The following is a 22,203-nucleotide window of genomic DNA, read 5'->3' as shown; positions in this document are numbered from 1 at the left end:
TCCCCGTGCTTCCTGCATCCTCAGATCGCCCCTGGATCTGCCCACGTGCATGCAATTATGTCCATAGTCCCCTCGCTTGATTTGGGAAATGTTTCCAAGGTAGAGCCACAGACTAGCCGAACCTTGGGTGTGATGGAGAGTGACTCCTAGGAGTTACCAGAACTCCCGGGGCAGGTGTCAGAGTCAACCTTCTTATAGCTGTTTAATGGATAATGGATGTCTATGGATCATGGGATGGAGTCCAGATGCCTTTGCAAGCATGCAAGGGCCCCTGGTCTGGACCGGTTTATCCTCGAAGCTCTTTTCCCCTCTGTGCCTGACCTTTTGGTGGCTCTCCGCGTTGTTAAAAGGCTCTGAACCATTGCACATGCCTTTTTCTCTGCTTGAGATGCCCCTTCTCATTCTGCTGGTTGAAAATTTGGTTCAAGGGTCACCCTTGCAGTGAGGGCTTCCCAACTTCTCCCTGAGGCGTGGCTGGTCACGTGCTGCTTTGTCTGGGGCTCATGGGTGGAACCCAGCATTTCCCCCCCTATTTGGCAATATTTTCCTCATCTGTCTCCCTTCCAGGCTGTGACCGGCCTGAGGCTGCCCTAGACGTCCTTGTTTATATGCACCTGTAGGCACTGCCACAGGGACTCATCCATAGCGCCCGTCCATAAGCAGGCATGCACCAGTCCATTGATAGTGGGTTGCAAATGAAGACTCTGTGTACCGCCTTTTCAAATGTACAAGGTCATTAAAAACAAAAACCGCCTGTTCACTAAGTGGCCTTACTACACTGCTTACCGTCAGGTGAGTGGCCGAACCCGTCTCAGAAATAGGCACAATAAAAGAACCCACCTCCCAGCGTGCATTGAGGACAGGGCATGAGTCAGCCTGTGGCCCACACATGGACATTTGCAATACAGGTTGACTATTTGTATACAGTTATGACTACGGCTGCTGCAGAAACAAACGAGGTTGTGCGTTCACACCCACCGTGCCTGAGCGGATCGTCACACACGGTGAGAAAGCTTTGTTGTTGATCCCCATGCGTTAGGTCCTCTCCCGGGCCAAGGGGAGGAGGTGACTTGTACTAACACGCAGTTCTCGGCGGAGCCCAGATTAGCATCACAACATGCGAAGGGCAGTGTTTCCCATCAGCCGGGCACTGGCCCCTCTGCATGTGAACCGCAACGACGTTCTCTTTTTTCACTGTGTGGCGCTCTTGCCGTGTTCCCTTGGAGAATGTTCTGGTTGGTTTTGTGGCTGTTGAAAACAGCACCCCCTTGCCAGTTGGATATTGGGTCATAGTTTTGGTTCAGGGCATTGAATGTACCAACTGGGTGACTTTATATACACGGTACTGTTCCGTGTAAAGTGGGAGGTAGACCTTTGACATGCATGTGATGGTTACAGGAAATAAAACCAGAGAGAAAAACTCAGGAGAGTTAATGAGAGGGAAGGGAAAATGAGGGGAGCTGGTCCTCTTTGGCCTTTTAATACTATGTCCCTGACAGCTGGCCTCTTCTTTGTCTTCATTTAAAATTTTATTTTTCAATTACAATTTACATTCAATCTTATTTTGTATTAGTTTCAGGTGGAGAGCATAGTGGTTAGACAATCATATGCTATAAAATAATCCCCCTGATAATTCCAGCGCCCACCTGGCACCAAACATAGTTATTCCGATTTCATTGGCTCTGTTCCCTGCGCTGTACTTCACACCGTGGCTACCACTCTGGACTTCTCCGCCCCTTCACCTTTTACACCCAGTTCTTCATCCCCCACCCCCTCTGGCAACCGTCAGTCTGATCTCTGGATCCATGAGTCTGTTTTTGTTTGTTTGTTAATTCTCGCCAGAGGATATTTTCTCCATTGCTTTTCAGAGAGAGTGGAAGGGAGGGAGGGACAAGAGGAGAGAGAGAAACAATGACGTGCGAGAGACACATCCACTGGTTGCCTCCTGCTTGCACCCTGAACCTGAGTGAACCTGCTACTCAGGTTCGTGCCCTTGACCGGGAATTGGTCTAACCACTAGCCACACCAGCCAGGGCCATGAGTCTGTTTCTATTTGTTTGTTCGCTTATTTTGCTCTTTAGATTCCACAGAGGAGTGAAATCATATGGCATTTGTCTTACTCTGTCTGACATTTCACTTAGCAAATACCCTCCAGGTCCATTCCTGTTACTGCAAACAGTAAGTTTTCATTATTTTTTTTTAATGGCTGACTAATACTGCATTGGGTATATGCACCCTGGCTTTTTTATCCGCTTGTCATTGATGGGCACGTGGTTGCTTCCGGTGCATGGTTATTGTAAATCGCACCGTGACAGCGGACCTTGAGCGCATGGTGAGTGCTCTCCTGAGCTGGGTTGGGAGTGCCTGCGTTTTCCTGGGCAGCAGGGACACTGGTGTTTTAAATGAGATCCTTCAGACAGTGGTCATTTTTCTTTTCTGTATTATAACCATTCTTGTAAATCCACAGACACTTGTTACAAGCTCTTGTTTATTTACATATTTTAAACATTTTATTACATTTATTGGGGCGCCATTGGTTCATAGGACTATATACGTTTCAAGTGTACAGTTCTGTACATTCTTCTGCACATCGCAGTGTGTTCTCACCACCCACAGCCTAGTCTCCTTCTGTCACCACATTCTGACCCTCTTTACCCTCTTCTCCCCCTCCCTCCCCACCCATTTCCCTCTGCTAATCTCCATACTGTTCCTGTCTAAGTTTTCTCTTTGTTTTTGTTGCTTCATCTGTTGCTTTCAGTTTTATATCCCACATATGAGTGACATCATATGGTGCTTGTCTTTTTTCCGTCTGACTTATTTCATGTAGCATGATGCTCTCAGGATCCATCCGTGTTGCCCCAAATGGCAGCATTTCATCTTTTCTTAGGGCCGAGTAGTATTCCACAGTGTATATGCACCGCTCTTCTTTATCCAGCCATCTGTCACTTCGGTGCTTCCATGGCTTGACCACTGAGAATAATGCTACGATGAACATAGAGCTACATGCCTTTGTGAATAATGTCTTCAACTTTTTCGAGTAAGTACCCAGAAGAGGGATTGCTGGGTCGTAGGTATTATTAGCTGGCTGTTTAGGATACAGTAGGTCCTCACTTAATGCTGTTGATCGGTTCTGTGACCTTAAGTGAAATGACATATAAGGAAGGCAGTTTTACCGTAGGCTAATTGATATAAATGAGCCGAGTTTCCAAGGCATCTCATCAGTGGTATTTGAGGACCTGCTGTATTATTATATCCCTTTTCACCCCGTCAGCACAAACCCTGCATGGTGTTAAGTCCCGTCACAAGTTCACCTCCTGCCTCTCCATAGTCCCACAGTCTTGAGCATTTAGTGAAAGAACATTGAGCAGCAAAAGAGTAGCTACTTTGGACTTTTCTGGAACGTTATTTAGAATTGTACCGTGTGCTGCTATCAGAGTGTGCTTTCAAAATCTGTGATGCAAGAAGTGTAGTCAGCTTTCGAGCTGCTTGCTTAACAGGAAGTCAGCAGCACATGTCGCTCACATGGGAGTTCTCTAACGGGTCAATTAATATGGAATATTTAATGAAACACTCGATACCCACCTCCCAACTGCAAGTGCTTGTCTTAAAATAGATCTGAAGCAGCTGCTCTAACAGACGTGCATCCCGCCCTTGTGCCCGTGAATGGCAGGAGCCCTTCCCCGCAGTGCGGGCAGCGTGGGGCAGATTTCTCACCAAAAGGCACCGGAGGTCAGGAGGCTAAGCTCTGGTCCCATGCCTGCCTCTGAGTGACTCAGCCGATACCCCTTCTCTTTGTCTCCGCCTTCCATACTCACAGCTGTACCAGCAAACACTGACACACACAGCCACGTGCTAAAGAGCAGCTCATTTTTTTTTTTTTTTTACACGTGTTTAGTTCTTACTCGGGAGGCCTGTGGTTCTACCCAGAGAGCTTTGGGACAAGGCACACACGTTGGGGTCCATTTTTACTTGTGGAGTCTCAGTACCCTCACATAACAGGCGAGAAATAGTCAAACCTCGGCAGCACCGTAGGGAGAATGAGACAATACTTGTAAGATGCCTGCGGCATAGTAGAAATCACACAGGATTTTAATTTCTTCCTCCTCCCCCACTTCCTGGATCCTCACCCGTCCAAGAGGCAGGAAAAACAAGATCTTATCGCCCCTGTACAGAGGAGGAAATTGAGATGCGCACCCGGCCGAAGGACGATTCTCAAGGTCATACAGACAGGACGTGGTGAGGACAGGACTTGAGTCCAGTTGTCCTAATTCCACATGCTGCGAGGTTCCTCGTTCCTGCCACCGAGCTCAGTGGATGGATGGATGGTGAACGGCCTGAACAAATGGCTGGGAAGAGGCTTGGAAAAAGCAAGACCTGCTCAGCACCCGGACAGTGACACTGCATTATTTTGCCCTGAAATTTGCTGTTTTTAAGATAGAAACATCTGAAATAACAAAACCCGATTCACTTATTATCTGGTCCGATTATCTACTTGGTGGACGATTTGCTTTCTAGTAATTTCCTAGCTGCTGTCCTTTCTGTGTGGTTCTGTCTTCATGGGAGTCGGTGCATATGATGTGATTGATTCATTAAATCGTTCATTTGTCTACTAAGTATTAGGTGTCATAATGGATGCTGAGGATTCAAGGGTGGATCCTGTGTTGCCTTAGTCTACATGGCATGGATTTTACCTCCGACCCGTCTTTGTAAGCGGAGCTGGGCAGGGAGATTTGAGTTGGAGAGAATGGGCTTGGCGGGTGTTTGATGGGTGGGAGATGCTCTTTTGGATGCAGTTAGTTTTCTATATGGGAGGTATGACACTAATGTCACAAAATGGTGTGTGTGTGTGTGTGTGTGTGTCCTTCCCATAGACATTTATCTAGTGTATCCTCTGTGCAGGGCACTGGAGGCATAAAGGTAAATCCTATGAAGATGCTGCTTTTGGGGGGTTGGGAACCAGGCTTGACCTTGGAATCCGGCTTTTGCAAGGAAACAGAGAGAAAGTCAGTCAGTGGATGCTACAAGGCTGGTGCACAAGTGCAGGCAGCTGAGTGAGCCCGATGAAACCAGGAAGAGGACAGAGGCAGGAGTGGTTACTGGAGAGGAAGAAGGTTTGAGGAAGAACACGGACGGGGTGGGGAGAGTGTGTGTGAGATGAAGAATGTGCAAAGACCTTCAGACCTCAGCGATGTCCCCAACCAGGCAGCCATCCTGAGCAGTGATGACATTTCCTTAATAACCCGGGCCCTGGGATATGGCCGTACCGTTTGCATTTGGCAGTGAAGATGGTGAAGCAGTGTCTTTGGTGGGTGGCCTGGGGCCTTGGAGGATGGCCTGTTCCCTTGAATAAGCATTTAACTATCAGAACCGCTGTCCAGCTCCACATTTTAGAATCTACCGAGACAAAACTAATATTAACAGCAGCTGTGTCACACTCTCTCCTTACCTGTGTCTCTGGGGGGAAACCACGTCTTTCATGTTCATTCTGAGCTTCAGGGACCTCAGTTCCCGCTCCCCCCTCACTGAGGACCAGTAGCTATATTCTCCTGAATCAACGATGTTCGATGGGCAAGTGCAAGATTCCGTTTCCACGTTCTCTGCCGTCAGGAAGAATCTGAAGCCAAGCCTTTCTTGGGCGGCTGACTGTGCCCTGAGCTTACTGACTCTCTTAGCCAACAGATGCTTTCTTCTGTTTGAAGGTCCACTGAGTCTACACTCTGGATTACCAATAAGCAACAGAATCATTCTAGCTTCATTCTCCCTGTCGGCACTGCGTGCACGATTAAGTGAAAGTTGCGCTAGTTGAATGATAACATCACAAGAAACGAAAAAGAGCAGATACTGCGAGCTGGCTGCAGAGGGGACAGGCGGCCTGGGCCCTCCTGGGAACTGACAGAGGTGACTCGAGCTTCTGGTTTCTTGGTGGATGCTCGCTCAGGCGCACCAGGGGCCTCTGGAGACCACAAACCAGAAGCAGTACTGCTGGTGTGTCGCATCCAGCTTCTCAAAGTTTTCATGACACCTGGTCCTCTCTGGGACTCCAGTGGACTCAATATTCCCTTCAAGACCCCAAAATCTCTCTTGGGGATCAGAAAGCAAAAAACAAAGCAAAACAAAACCCCAAAACAACAAAAAACAAACAAACAAAACCAAACCCTGTGCATTTCCCACCGGGGCCAGCTCTTTGTCTCGTGCAGTTAACTTCTGCAAGTTCAAAACTGCACTGTGTTCACCCAGAAGTAGAGTCCCTTCTTGCCCTCCCTCCCTCATTCAGCCAGCATTTATTGAAACATCACGTCCAAAGCTCTGGCGAGGTCCTGAGTCGTAACGCGGGACTCGGGCTGGAAGAGCAGTGGGCGGTGGAGGCTGAGCTCCTCACACTTCTCCGTGCTTCCCTGTGGAGGAACTTCTAAGTGAAAGTCTTGGAGGTGACTCAGCCTCCTCCCGTCTTCTCTCAGACCTACCTACTAGCCCGGCGAATGGCGAATGGCGGCTATCTGGTCTCATCCATAAGGGAGGCCTGCAGAGTGGGTTCTGTCTTCACGGAGGAGATTCACAGCCAATTGTTTGTTTGTTTACTTGTTTTGCTGGAGTGAAGGAGAGGAGAGCCTGCGTCCTCGAAGCGACATTTTCTAGTATATGTTAGCTTTTACCAGTAAGAAGTTCCCACTTTCATCTGATTCCTGTATGTATTGTACCTATTGCTCATTGGGCTTCTCCGAGCAGTAGGAAAGGGGAGCGTTTATTACTTTGACCTTGAGGGGCTGTGAAGCATCTGCGGCCTAGCCCACAGGCAAGTGGCTTCGCCACGCACAGTTGTTTGTGTTGTTGTCTAGGCCTGAGCAAGTGCAGGATGCACCGGTCCTGGCTGGGCTTCGTGGGTGGGCAGAGGTGCTGATAATTGGGGGTTTGTGGGTTCAGCTTGGACGGGTGTTGTAGGTGAGGCTGAGGGAGGGGTTGGCCCTTTTTAGTCATTTGCGGAGGAATAGCATTTGCTGCTCTGACTGCTTTAGCCAAAGCTGCAGGCCAGGACTTCAGACTGCAAAGTCACAAAGATTTAAGGATCTTGTGTACGGTTCTTCCTTTAAATTGTGAGAATGAGGCCATGGTAGGGAATGAAACATTGGCTTCACCACATTCAGTTCATGAAATTCAGTCCAGGCCGAAGGAAGGCCCTGGAGGGAATAACCTCATGTGATTTTGTAATTTACCTAAGATTTTAATAGAACATCCATCACAGGACCCACCTCCATGGACCCACTCTGAGCAGACGGAGAAAGCTCCCTCTGTGCAGGTGGGTGGGCCTCTGGCGGGCCCTGGACTGGGCTGAGCTCCACACAACCCCGGGGACAGAGGCAAGACTCTCGTTCTCCGGCTGAGCATCCTCCACACTGAACATGAGTGATGTCTGCTCTGGATTTGTTGACTGTCAGTTCTGCCCATTGGATCATTGAACTGTGACCACTTACCAAAAAGTTGTAGATTGAAAAAAAATTTCCCTTTTCAATGACAATTTACATTCAGTAATATTTTGTGTTTGCTTCAGGTGAAGAGTTGTAAATTTTCTTAATAAGCAAATAAAAGGTAATGCAATTGTCCTGGCTGGTGTGGCTCAGTGGTTGAGCATTAGCCTGTGAACCAGGAGATCACGGTTCAATTCTCCATCCCCAGTGTGGGGTGTGCAGGTGGCAGCTGATCAGTGATTCTCTCTCATCATTGAGGTTTCAATCTCTCCCTCCTTCCTTCCTCTCTGAAATCAATACAAACATATCCTATAGAATAAAAGGCTAATATGTAAATTGTCCTCTCGACTGGAAGTTCAACTGGGAGTTCCACTTGGGGGCCAGACCCCACCTGTGCACGAATTCGTGCACCGGGCCTCTAGTATTTTTAAAAAAAGGTAATGCGACCATCCTCACCTTAAGCTGTATTCCTGGGTGGGGATAGACAATCCCCACGAGCCAGTGAAATAAATGATTGCAAACCCAAACAGGAAAGTGATGGTTATAAAGGTCTGAGCCTGAAACCCTCTGATTAAGGAGAAACTACAGTGATTGGAAACTTTGCCAGAGGGGATGGGTGGCCTGGCACTGCTGGGAACTGACAGAGGTGACTCAACAGTTTCTGGTTTCTTGGTCTTATCCGAAAAGGAGCAGGGTTAGAAGAAGATGAAGTAAGCTAGGACAAAGGTTGACACATCTGATGAGAGAAATGAAGGGAACAGTGAGCTCAGGCCAGAAGAGAGAGAGAAAGAGAGAGATCGAGATCGAGATCCCCTCCGGTGGTCCTGATAAGAGAGGGCCAGGGGCCTGGAGGAAAGGAGTGTGACAAGGTCTGAAAGGCTTCCACAAGGATCCTTGGGAGATTCAGGCAGAGGCTGAAGTAGGAAGAGCTGGAAATTGGTTTTGCATAGCTCAGGGCTGAGTGTGGGTTTGCATTTTGTGCCTTGCCTAAAGGTTTTTGCTGGTGCAGGTTGAAACGCAACTGACTTGTTTTTCCACTGTGGAAGCCACAGGGCTTATGTGTGCCCTGTGGGGACACCTTCTTCTAGCTGTGGCCCTGAGAGAGAACACTAGCATGTGAGAAGGAAAGCCCTGAGTTTATTGGGGTGACATTGGTTAATAAGATTATATACGTTTCAAGGGTACAGTTCTATAATACATCATGTATATATTGTCAGATCCCAAAGGGTCTTGTTCAGGATTTCGGACGCCACCCCCTAGTCACCATGGACAACTTTTGAGAAATGGTGTTCAGTTGAGGCCTACCGATACCGTGTAGGTCAGTGATGGTGAACCTCTGACACGCGTGCCAGAGGTGACACGCGAACTCATTTTTTTGGTTGATTTTTCTTTGTTAAATGGCATTTAAGTATATAAGATAAATATCAAAAATATAAATCTTTGTTTTACTATGGTTGCAAATATCAACAAATTTCTATATGTGACACGGCACCAGAGTTAGGTTAGGGTTTTTCAAAATGCTGACACGCCGAGCTCAAAAGGTTTGCCATCACTGGTGTAGGTGTTACAATGATATCTACGTTATATGAAAGCCTCATCCTGAGTCTTCTTGAATTTGATGAGGATGTTGGATCTTCCTCTGAAAACTGTAGGATGAATGTTCAGAGCTTTTGGCCAGTGGATCATCATATACTTTCATAGGTGTTGTGTGGACATGGTGGTCAGGAGGTAAACCGTTGTAGGCGTTCCCTACTCACTTGGCATTCAACGTACATTTCATGAGTGCTTTCTGTGTAAATGGTGGAGGACACCATCCATGTCAGTCTACGCATGACACACGTGGTCCTTGTCCCCGAGAAGCCATTGAGTCCAGCAGGAAGGAAGTGACATGTAGCTGCTGTAGTCACTCCCCACATTCCTTGTGCAAAGGCCAGAGCGCTCCCCAGTCGGCATGGAGGGACCCAGTTAGTGATACGCTGGTTTCACCCCTGCCTCCCAAAGGAGGAACACCTCCAGGTGGGGGTGGCGGCGGTTGCTTTTTTTGTTTTTGGTAAATAATCACATATATTTTGTGGCATCTGTTTTTCAGATCTCCGGACACTGTGATTGTGTGGTCACATGCCCATTAGTTATTGAACTAGAATTGTAGTGTGAATGATGGCGCTTTCTGGGGCGGGGGAAGGAGAATGGGTGTGTACAGACTCTGTGTCACCCCGGCCTGGCAGCCTGTGCCCGCCTGCTTGTGAGGCGTGACCATCAGAGCTGTCCCCATGGCCCTCGAGTTTTGCAGTGAGAGGGATGCCCTCTTGGCGTCCCTTCCTTTTAACGAATGACTGTGTACAAAGTCGCAAGATAGTTGGGGAGGGAATGCACTGGGAGGAGGTGTGTCTATTCTGGGTGGTTAGAGGGGAGCTGCCAGCCCAGATTCCATTCTGGCAGGGAAGCCTGCTCCAAGGCGTTGCTCTGGCATCCTCAGCAGCCCTTGGCCCTCTCACACCCAGCATTCTTCTTCAACTTGAAATTCAGGCTCCGTGCAGTGAGCCACAGCCAGGCTTGTGGCTACCCCAGGAGGTGGGCTGTGACTCATTCATGACTCACGTGGCCAGCTTCGGTTTCCTCCCAGTCAGTTCAGCAAATGAATGAAAGGATCAAAAGCCCAAAATGCAGAGTGAAGCTGAAGAAAAGGAGGATAGTGATTTGTACACTATCTGCTGTTTTTCTAGACCAGTGGTTCTCAACCTTCCTAATGCCGCGACCCTTTATTACAGTTCCTCATGTTGTGGTGACCCCCAATTTCATTGTTACAAATTGAACATAATTAAAGCATAGTGATTAATCACAAAAACAACATGTAATTATATATGTGTTTTCCTATGGTCTTAGGCGACCCCTGTGAAAGGGTCGTTTGACCCCCAAGGGGTCGCGACCCACAGGTTGAGAACCGCTGCACTAGACGGTGAGTCAGTAGGCCATGTTTTCTTTCTTCTCCTTGTCGTTGTAAATGCTACTCCTTCTAACCTACTGTCCTTTTACCTTTCCCTCCGGGTTTGTTGGGTAGTTAACTCCCAGGTGTTTATTATATTGGGTTAAAGAATGGCAAACTATCCCACTCTGTTCTGAGGGTTTTGGTCCAGACTCACATTTTTCATGATTATTTCTTAGCAGCTAAAGAACTTACGATTCTGAGCTAAGTAGAGGTGTATCTATTTTTTGTCCTAGAGATGACATCTGAGAAAGTCTGGAGTTGTGCAAAACTCATATCGAGCCATTTCAGAAGATAACTTCAGAGAGTTTGCTCTTACAAGTTTTCAAGGATATTCATATTTTTAAAATGAAGTACACCATAGAGTTCTTACAGTTCCAAGATAAGCATATAAGGCCCTTTGAAAATTTCCTTGAGTAAATCCAAGTTTTTCTTGGATTGGAATAAAGAAATAGAGCCTTCTGAGTATGGTTGTGATGATAATGTCAAAAACCATTTTGCACTCTCTGTCCAAACAAGGCTGCCCTGAGACCTGCGGTAGTGCTCTCAGATTTTAATCGGATCACTCTTGCGAGCCAAGCTCCGCGAAGGCCATAGAAGGATATGGAACACGTGCCCCACTTACTTAGGACTGTGAGAACATTGCTCTGTTACAGACAGTGTGCTTTATTTTTTCCACATTTTTCAAGCAACAAGATTCAAATTTTATCTTTCAATTAAAATTTAAAGCATTTGCAAATACCATGGCAGGAAATGGGCAGAGGAGCCTTCACTTTTTCCTCCCTCTAATCTCTGAACTTGCAAGTGAGCTAATGCACGTGAGTCGATTCTGAGGACGTTTGTACCCAGAATTTGACATGAACATATTTTGAGGAGAAGTGGGTCTCAGATACCCCAAACTCCTCCCAGTTGAACCGTATTACAAATGCAGGATGTTTATTTTATTTAAAATTGTTTCCAATTACAGTTTACATTTAATATTAGTTGGTATTAGTTTCAGGCATACAGCATAGTGATTAGACAATCACAGACTTTACCAAGTGGTCCGCCCCTGATATTTCAAGTACCACCTGCCACCAGTAAGCTTATTTTCAAAGGCCATCAAATGCAAACAAGAAGAGAAAGGTCATTTGCAATCTCGCCTGCTACAGATCACCCTTGTTTCCTTTCTGGGTAGAACAGGAAAGCAGAAAGCACTGTCAGTGTTTCAGCAGGAAGAGGGTTAAGTGGGGAATGACACAGGGAGCGGGTATTGGAAATACCTGATATATGACTGTTGGGAGGCCAGGAAGAGCCGGAATCACAGGAAGCCACCACCTACCAGCTCAGCGACCTGCAGCCCCAGAGTGGATGATTGCCAGGCCTGTCACCCGCAGCTGCGCAAACATCAGCCTGACATTCGTCCCCACTTCTGCCTGCCACTGTTGGGGGAGAACCCTGCTTCTCCTTTCTAGCCAGCTCACTCACAGGCGCGCCTCTCGTCCACCCAGCCCACACCGAAATCCCGCTGGCACGGAACCTGGGAGATGTAGTTCCCAGGCTTCCAGCCCCTGGGAAAAGCTGAAAGGGAGGCATGATAGTGAGGACTCAGCCAGGAAGTTGTTATGGAGACAGGGGTGTCCGGGGGCGGGGGGGGGGGGGGTAGGCCCAAGCCCTTTTCATTTTGGAGTTCCACCCCAAACCATGCAGGATACATGCACATCCACTAATGCTTCATTCATGTTCGATGCCATTTTCGAGAAATAAGGAAGCGTGGTGTGGTGGTGAAGAGCAAAATTAAGTGGAAGAGCGCTGTGAGATGAAAGGTGATGTCTGTAATGTTACAGGCTTCGTACTGAGTTTAAAGCAACAGCAAAAATAAAACTGCTAATGAAATCAGATTGCAGTCTGAGATCTCAGCATATTCTTAAGTGACGTGACCTCAGGCCAGAGGCTTAGGTTCCCTTATCTGTAAAATGAGGAAGACCTTATCTCCACCCTGACTATCAGGGAACCCGACATAAGGCACGCGGTACGCCCTCACTCAACCAAGGCGAACTAAGTAGTTCTAGATGCGATTTCTCATTCTGATTTATGCGGCACTGGCTGCATTCCCTGAGGGGCCGTGGTGGTCTGTGTTCTGCCTGGTGTTAGACAGGAAGTGGGCCAGGGTTGCCCGCTTCCTGCCCCAAAGAGATGGGGATGGCCTGAGACTCTTGGAGTGGCAGCTCTGGTGTGGGATTCTCCACTTGGTTGGGTGATAATGACAGCTTTCTGCTTTATGAATCGCATTTGAAGTCTGAATTCACAAAAGTGTCTCAGGAATGGTAATTAGAGAGCATGAAACCAGGATTTTCTCACCGTGAATGTCCTGAGAACTGCCCTGGTGCAGAGGAAGCCGTGCTGAGCCAGGTGTGTGATGAGAGGGTGTGGAGATCCACACGGCCTGTCATTTGCTCATTTGAGTGCTGGGAAGAGACAAAAGTATTGTTTAAGTCTGGAGGGGAAGGTACTTTCGGTAAGGAAAAAAATCAGATAATATCCTTTAACCGTTTGAGTCCCAGGCCTCAGGAAGCAGCCTGTGGTTGAGAAGCTCTCGCTCGATCGTGGCTGTGGCCACCATAACAAGCCTCTGCGTTTCTGGAAGTGGCTGTGATGGGCTTGATAATAGCCATTCTTAAAGGATATTATTCAGTGGCTGTGAGGGCCCTTCCTGGCCTTTCTGGGCATCATCAGTGCATCTCCTAGGAATGGGCACTTTATCAGAGGCGCTAAAACTTCAGGAATCAGAATACAATGAGCAACTTAAAAAAAATATATTTTTTTATTGATTTTTTTTTTTAAAGAGAGGGAAGAAGAGGGAGAGAAAGAGAGAAACATTGATGTGAGAGGGAAACATTGACCGGCTGCCTCCCACACACCCCCTATCAGGGATTGAGCTCTAAACCTGGGCATGTGCCCAAACCAGCAACTTTTTGGTGCATGGGATGACGCCCAACCAAACGAGCCACATGGGCTAGGACACGATGAGAAACTTTTTTTTTAAAATTAAATCTTTATTGTTCAGATTACATTTGTTCCTCTCCCCCCCCCCCCCCCAACTCCCCTTCTCCCAGTTCCTGCCCCACCCTCCGCCCTCACTCCCCACCCACTGTCCTCATCCATAGGTGCACGAATTTTGTCCAGTCTCTTCCCGCATCTCCCACTCCCCATCCCCCCCCCCCCCCCCGCCAAGAATAGTCAGTCCATTCCCTTTCTATGTCCCTGATTCATTATAATCACCAGTTCATTCTGTACATCAGATTATTTATTCACTTGATTCTTAGATTCACTTGTTGATAGATGCATGTTTGTTGTTCATAATTTGTATCTTTACCTTTTTCTTCTTCTTCCTCTTCTTAAAGGATACCTTTCAGCATTTTGTATAATACTGGTTTAGTGGTGATGAACTCCTTTAGCTTTTCCTTATCTGTGAAGCTCTTTATCTGACCTTCAATTCTGAATGATAGCTTTGCTGGATAAAGTAATCTTGGTTGTAGGTTCTTGGTATTCATCACTTTGAATATTTCTTGCCATTCCCTTCTGGCCTGCAAAGTTTCTGTTGAGAAATCAGCTGACAGTCGTATGGGTATTCCCTTGTAGGTAACTGAGTCTCTTTCTCTTGCTGCTTTTAAGATTCTCTCTTTGTCTTTTGCTCTTGGCATTTTAATTATGATGTGTCTTGGTGTGGTCCTCTTTGGATTCCTTTTGTTTGGGGTTCTCTGCGCTTCTTGGACCTGTAAGTCCATTTCTTTCACCAGGTGGGGGAAGTTTTCTGCCATTATTTCTTCAAATAGGTTTTCAATATCTTGCTGTCTCTCATCTTCTGGCACCCCTATTATTCTGATGTTTGTACGCTTGAAGCTGTCCCAGAGGCTCCTTACACTATCTTCGTATTTTCGGATTCTTTTTTCCTTTTGCTTTTCCAGTTGGGTGTTTTTTGCTTCTTTGAATTTCAAATCTTTGACTTGATTCTTGCGCTCCTCTGGTCTGCTGTTGGGTGTCTGTATAATATTCTTTATTTCAGTCAGTGTATGCTTAATTTCTAGTTGTTTCTTTATCATAGCATTGAGGGTCTCATTAGTTTTCATGAGTCTCTCATCAAGTTTATTGGCTGCTTCTAGCACATTATTGCAAGCCCTCAAAATTGCGTTTTTTAGCTCCATATCCTCCATTTCTGTCATGTTTTTTTGTCTCTGCATTTTTTATGCTTTCTTGGTGCACCCCCTTGTGGTCTTTGTGCGCAGTCTTATTATAGTTAAGCCTTAATTGTTGTCAGCAATACTAGGGGTGAATTGACTTCCAGGCTAACTGGCTATGAGAGTCAGCTCTGTCTGCAGTGGGAGAACTTCTGTGCTGAATCTCTAGGGCGGTGCTAATCTAGCCTTTGCCTGAGGCTATCCAGCAAATGCTTCCGTGCAGGGCTTGGGCGGGGCGGGTCCCAGGGGACCTACAGGGCGGGCGGAGGGAGCAGTTATGGCTGCTCTCAGTTCCGTCCCCAGCGGCTCTGCAACTGCTGCAAACCTCGGAGAGAAAGCTGCCTTCCCGCTTCTCCCGTTTGAGTCTGGGTCCCTAGAGACTCGCCCGGATCTGGAGCTCAGAGTCTGAAACTCCCTCCCGATTGAAACCAACAACCTCGCCCTCTGCCGCCGGCCCGCTCCACATGCACCTCCACACCTTAGTATTTCACCTCCGCACTGCACCTCCTCTGAGTCTCGGTATGGATTTCTCTTTACTTCTAGTTGTAGAATCTCTCCTCAGCCAGCCTTCCTGTGGTTCTGGGTGATGTCCGTTCCGTCTTTTAGTTGTATTTTTGAATTGGTTGTTTGAGGTGGCAAACTCCGGCGTTAACCTATGCCACCATCTTGGTTCCTCCGATGAGAAACTTTTGATCTGGGAATTTTCCTTTTAGGATATAGGAACAATCCTTTAATGATCTCAACATTCCAGTGGCATTTTTGTCTTCAACAAGCTCTTGACTTGTATATGAAGCAGCGTTTACAACACGAGTTTCTGTCTAGTGCAGCAGTTCTCAACCTGTGGGTTGCGACCATCGGAAAACAAAACACATATAGCATATCAGATATTTACATTACGATTCATAACAGTAGCAAAATTACAGTTATGAAGTAGCAATGAAAATAATTTTATGGTTGGGGGTCACCACAACATGAGGAACTGTATGAAAGGGTCGCGGCATTAGGAAGGTTGAGAACCACTGGTCTAGTGCTTCCTTGGGTGGCCATGCTTGACTTGAATATATTTGTTAGGTTGGATTATCACATGAATCTTTAACCTGTCCTTACAGAAGGCAAAAAAGCAAGCAAGCAAGCGAGCAAACAAAAAATCAAAAAAAAAAAAAAAAAAAAAATAAGGCAATATTTTATTTTTTAAAGAAGTGGCTTCATTTTATTAAGATTATAGATTTTCTATCTTAGAAAGCAGTATTAAAAACCAGCAGCAAGCCGTAACCGGTTTGGCTCAGTGGATAGAGCGTCGGCCTGCGGACTGAAAGGTCCCCAGGTTCGATTCCGGTCAAGGGCATGTACCTTGGTTGCAGGCACATCCCCAGTGGGGGGTGTGCAGGAGGCAGCTGGTCGATGTTTCTCTCTCATCGATGTTTCTGACTCTCTTTCTCTCTCTCCCTTCCTCTCTGTAAAAAATCAATAAAATATATTTAAAAAAACAAACAAAAAACAAACAAAAAAAAACCAGCAGCAAAACTTCAGTATTTGAAATATAAATGATGAAGTTCTTTCTTAAAATCAGTAACTTTGAATCAACTGAAAAATCAATGTGCTTTATAAATATGCCTTTGAGAGTAGTTTCCATTTCATCGTGGTGAGTATATAGGCTCAGTGGATTGCAATCTGAGTTCACAGTATACTGTTCCATTTATAAAAAGTATAAAAGTATTGAAATGTCGGAGGCCGTTAGTAGCATCCTCAGTGAACAGTTCTGAGCCTACTGTGTGAAAGCATTTTTGTTTTTAAGTTGTTAGTTCTAGACAACTTCATGGTTGTTTGGGAACGAAAAAAATATAGCCCTAGCCAGTTGGCTCAGTGGATAGAGCGTTGGCCTGCAGACTGAAGGACCAACCCCAGGTTTGATTCTGATCAAGGTCAGAGGCCTGGGTTGTGGGCTTGATCCCCAGTAGGGGAGCGTGCAGGAGGCAACCAATCAATGATTCTCTCATCGTTGATGTTTCTGTCTCCCTTCCTCTCTGAAATAATAATAAAAAATATGTATTATACATACATACAGTATATATACACACACACACATATATATATTTATACATATACATACTAGTATATGTTTTTAAAAGAATACAGACAAATTGAAAGGAAAAAGGTTTTACTTTTTATTTCCTTCTTAAATACCCATAGCTACTTACCTGTTGGGCATGGCACAACTTCCCTCATCACTCACACCCCGGCACCCCCCACTTCTGGTACTGCATTGATGGGCTCTGTATTGCTTTCTAATCACAGCAGCTGCCGTGCACCCAGCTTCACAGAGGCAGGCCGTGGTAGGAGCACCGTGCGACCTACTGGTGGAACTTCGCACTGATCTGAACCAGTGGTTTGTGTCGCGTCTGATGGGTGTGGAGTATTTCTGTGATTTTCTTGAAAATCTGAAATCCCCTGCAGTGTCCCTGGGTGTTTGCTCTGGTGTTCCAGGGCACGTTGGTGCGCAGTTTGGGAACCACACCGTGATCTTACATCTCCATCATGGGAGAGAGACTGGAGATGACTTGCCTCCTGGTCTGGGTAGTGACCCAGGTCGGTTGTCAGATGGCCCGGCTGGGTGCCCCTCCCTTGTCACAGCACCCGTGTTTATAGCTGCATTTCCCCTGCTGGTCTGACTTCTGTTTACAGCCCAGTCACCCTAGCTGAGTCCAGCATCCCGCATTTGATAGCCGGTTGTTCGGTTTTGTGTGCAAGTGGGTGACACAGTTATTCCCGAGTCTCCTGTGTGGAGCTGATGCTTTACATAAACTGTGTTCACCTAAAGCACACAGGGCCAGGGACGCTCAGACAGCACGACTGAGCGAGTCTAGGATGTGTGGACTAGTTCCCTGGGAGCCGAATCACACAACAACATACATAGTGTGTGGAAATGACGCGTCGGTCAGTGCACGGAGGCCACCAAGTCCCCGCCGTGATGTCGGAACCTCTGTTCCCTGAGGACGTTAGAGAGCAGTGAGGCCGACCTTACTTGCATCACCTCTTTCTGTCCCAAGTGACAGATGCTGAAGCCAAGGGCGGAGGGGCTGGTTCTTCTGACAGAACTGGCCCGTGTAATTGGCCCATGTGACCTGGGAGCAGCCTGGTGCTCAGACTTGGGTTTCTAAATACCATTTGCAGGTAAATGGAGACAGATCTGCTTGGAGAAATGGCTGATTCCAGAACCAGAGCAGAGGAACTGGGAGGTGGGCCTGGGACAACATGGTTGCAGGAAAGAGAGTCATGTCCAAAGGACACTGGGCGTGGTTTGAAGGCACCCCCAGTGGTCAGATTTGGGACAGTCTGAACATCAAACAGAATGACGGCAATTGATTGTTACACAAGAAAAAAAGTGCATGGAGGAGTAGAAAGGCGGAGACGGAATGAAAGAATTAGAAAAAGCACTATTTTGCAGTCCCAAAATGGAATAATGGAGGCAACAATTATCAACGAATGCTATAAATCCATGATGAAAAATAATTGGGAATAGGACTGCCACATGATTCCAAATTCTCACCCCAGGTTTTTTTTTGTTTTGGGTTTTTCTTTTTTCTTTTTACTGATATAAAGGGGGACATGTACCTTTACAACAGAGAGATATGGCAGTATCCTCTAAACCAAGTGATCAAGCTTAGCATCAGTAATAACAGGATAGCATAACATTCCGTGTGCTCTGATGTAATGAAAGAGAAAGTTCACAATAGGAGAGTATTTTGCCAAAAAGTGTTTAACTTGTGTCTAGACGTAGCTTTTGGTTCACAGGAAATACAAGGGGTGGACGAACAGATTTCAATAATAAGACTGACAGAGGACGTCGATTAAGGGGTGATCAAATCTGAGGAGCGCCTGGAAAAGCGGGAGGGTACAGTGACCTTTGTCAAACCCAGCAAATATTTGTGGGATGCAGTGGAATCGAACTAGTTAAGGGGTGAGTCAGGCGAAGACTGGTTCTAGACAGAAGGGAAGGCCTGTTTTACAATCCACTTCTCTGCCTGCAATAATGGCCACATTTCACAGTATATACAGTATTTTACTTTCAGCGGTAATACTTGCTTTCTGAATCCAGGGCCAGAGCGCTGCAGGGAAGTCCCTGTCACCTTTCCCACAGCGGGGCCTCTGGCTTGGGCGAGGGCTCTTCGGGAGGGGGCGGGTGCAATTATGTTTGGCTCCTGGGTGAGCGATGAGTCGGGCACTTAATTACGTCCAAAGAACAGTTGCAGAAGCCGCAGGAGAGTCGTTATTGTCCGTCTTGGCTGCATGCACGGCTTTTAATCTGTAAAGAAGCGCTTCTGTGCGGAAGGGCTGCGTGCAGAGCCACGCCGCGTCCTGACGGTCTCCCCGGGATGATCAGAGTGAACGCAGTCCCTGCGTCTGCCAGGGCTGCTGCCTTCCGGGCTTCAAAGGGCTGGTGCTTCCCTGTGGCTCTAGCCCCTGCGGCCTCAGCATCTGAGAGGGGTTCCTCTTAAAGGGTAACGGTCCGTGTCTGAGTTAAGCCCCTGGAAAAATCTGGATGTTTCAAGTGCAGAGGAAGTAAAATGTGCCTCTTGAGAATTCAAGGACAAACAAAGGTGAGACACAAAACAACCAAATGAAACATCCACGGCGCTGAAAGGAAAGAAACGGCGGCCGCAGTCATTAGCTCAGGGGCCTCTTACGTTCTGGAGGGGGATAAGTTTATGTCACCTGCCTCATGGCAGGGGATATTTCCACCCAGGATGCGTTCACTGAGAGGTGTGTGCACCTGCTTAGGTGGGTTGGTGCTTTTGACAATGACACTGAGTTCTGTTGGTGTTTGCAGCGTCCCTGGCATCTGCCTGCCCTCGGCGCCCCAGGGCTGTGGATGAGCCGCGTGGGCTCTTGTCCAGGCTCCGCTTTTCCACTTGGCCATTCAAGGGCTTCATTGGGGTGACTGTCCCTCTCTGCTCCCAGGCCTCCTGCCTCACTCGGAGTACAGACCTGTCCAACAGGGTCCTTCATTCTCGATCCCATTTCCCTCTGCTCACCTTCCCCCTCTGTGGTCACGCAACTGCCCTGCCATGTCGCCCCTTCCTCACACATCCTCAGTCACTGCTGCCGCGGGGCCCTGGGTAGAGGCTGCGTTAGGCAGGAGGCGCTGTCCTGGATTCTTCGTGGCCTCACCACCTCGGGTCCCTGCTTACCTGTCCTCTTCTCTCTGACACCTTCCTTCTCCAACCGTCCCATTGAAGCTCCCCACCACCACCCTGATCAGCCCTCCCAAATCCTCCTCCTGGCTTTATTTTTATTATTTTTATAAAATATATTTTCATTGATTTCAGAGAGGAAGGGAGAGGGAGAGATAGAAACATCAGTGATGAGAGAGAATCATCAACCAGTTGCCTCTTGCATGCCCCCTGCTGGGGATCAAGCCACAATCCTGGCGGGCGTGTGCCCTTGACCTGGAATTGAACCACGACCTCCTGGTTCATAGGTTGACACTCAACCACTGAGCTACGTGGGCTGGGCCCGGCTTTATTTTTTCTACTGCGCTTATCACCACATGAAAATAAAAATACTAACGTTTTTGTTGCTGGGTTTGTTCTTGTCTGTCTTCGTAGAACATGAGTTTCACGAGGACAGACATCTCGTCTGCCTTGGTCACAGCATGTCCCCTGTGCCCAGGACGGGTGGGTGCTTGGTAAATCCTGCTGCAGGCGCATTGAACAGCAGCCTTGGAGCCTGAGGGCTTCCTCCTGGTCGATTTTTAAGGCGTTCTGGTGCGACCGAGGGCAGGCAGCGTGGGCATGCACGACATATTAATAGCTATTTCTGTCCCTCAGTTTCTCTGTTTGAAGAACATACGGACCTTCCTCACGGCCTGTTGCGAGACGTTCGGAATGAGGAAAAGCGAGCTCTTCGAGGCCTTTGACCTGTTCGATGTCCGGGACTTTGGAAAGGTAATGTTGCATTTTATTTTTTCATGTATTTTTTTTTTTTTTTAATTGGAGAACCTTTAAGCAAATACTTGTTTCTTATCTTGTTGAAATAGGACACGTGACTTAAGTGGCCTACATGTCTGAGGACCAGTATCGTTTCCCTCCAGTCCTCTCTCTACCCCAAAGACTCCACATGTTTGAAGTTGGGGATGTTCTGTTGCCCCTCTCTATTTTGACTTGGGGAGGTGACTTGGGGAGGACACGAATCACTGAGATGTTTGAGATGGTTAAATAACTCCTTCACTAATAGCTATTTCCAAGGACGTTTGTTACAGGGAATGTTTAAATGTTTTGGTTCTCGTGTGTGTACGAGGTGACTGGAATCACCCTTTCAAAAGTGATGGTCACTTATTTTGTAGTCTTTGGGCATAAAGTTAAACTTCTTACGTGTAAGAAGCCATAAAAGAGACAGGCAATGACGTGAGTCTCCATCCCCCGCCTCCAGTCCTCCTGTGAGCTCTGAGGCCCCCCTTCCACCCCTCCCCCCCAAAGCCCCACATGCATCCGGCAGGACAGGGGCAACCTGTGCTGGTGTCCCCCTCCCTGTGTGTCCCCCTGGGACTCTGCCTGGCCTCCGGTCACAGGAAACTGCCCCCCACCCAAGGCTCCCCCGCTTGGCTTGTGGTGGGCGCAGGGGGCCTCGGGGGCCTCCCTAGGCCTGGCTAGTAAGATCCTTATTGGCTAGTGCCTGCCGTGGATCAGCCACTAAAACATGTCCCATCTATTTTTACTGCCCAGGATGAAGCGTTTGACATGTAAATCTCTCTTTTTATAATTATCTGTTTGAACTCCCACTCTTATTAGAAGTTTGATGTTTCTTCCTCGAAGTATTTTCCATCCTGAATTATTCAAGAGTCTCCGGGGTGTTTGTGGCCCACGGGGCCCTAATTAGCCTCACTTCCAAGCACCACGTGGCACTCCCTCTTCAGCCCAGGTCTGCCAGCCGGTGCCCTTGAAGATGGGTCCTGCGAGGTTCCTTGGACGGCTCTGACACCCCCCGCCCGGCTGCCTTCGGCGCCCGCAGCACTTTATTTAGCCTCCATGGTGACCCGCTGGGCCACATCCCCCCCGCTCTGTGGCGAGTTCTCTTCAGGGGCTCCTGGGTGCTTTCCTGCCAGCACACTTGGGTCAGGGTCTCCTTATTAACCGGCTGCCTCCTGCACACCCCCTGCTGGGGATCGAGCCTGCAAGCCAGCCATGTGCCCTTGACCAGAATCAAACCCAGGACCCTTTAGTCCACAGGCCGATGCTCTATCCACTGAGTCAAACCGGCTAGGGCGGGGTCTCCTCATTCGACCTCTATGGAGGTACCGACTCCCACTGTCCGAGCAGCATTGGGGACCTCTGGTCTCCTTCCTCCCAGAAGGCCTGGACTTCCCTGCTCATCAGCCAACTGCCAGCCTGCAGCCGGCCCGGCCCACCAGGGTCCCCAGGAGACCGCCTCTGTCTGCCCACAAAGGCCGCCTTCACGCCTCCCCTCTGACAGCCGGGGGCTTGCCTGTATTTACATAACTAAGCTCTCCAGTGATTCCCTCCGGACAAAGAAAGCTTGGTCC

At 47.9% G+C, this 22,203-nt stretch overlaps 1 protein-coding gene across 3 annotated transcripts in view; it reads left to right on the top strand.

Moving 5' to 3' along the window:
- Positions 1–22,203, top strand: part of VAV3 (vav guanine nucleotide exchange factor 3) — a 166,148-nt gene that overhangs the window by 4,030 nt on the left and 139,915 nt on the right. For all 3 annotated transcript variants that reach the window (XM_070396983.1, XM_070396982.1, XM_070396985.1), the window contains exon 2: positions 20,492–20,608. In XM_070396983.1, coding sequence (XP_070253084.1) covers positions 20,492–20,608 — 117 coding nt within the window. The remainder of the gene's footprint in view (positions 1–20,491; positions 20,609–22,203) is intronic.

The sequence above is a fragment of the Myotis yumanensis genome, unplaced genomic scaffold, assembly GCF_028538775.1.
Source record: "Myotis yumanensis isolate MYYU_CA2020_CCGP unplaced genomic scaffold, mMyoYum1.0.hap1 SCAF_17, whole genome shotgun sequence".
Taxonomy (NCBI): Eukaryota; Metazoa; Chordata; class Mammalia; order Chiroptera; family Vespertilionidae; genus Myotis; species Myotis yumanensis.
Note: the sequence above shows the minus strand (reverse complement) of the source record. Positions and strands in the feature narration are given on the sequence as shown.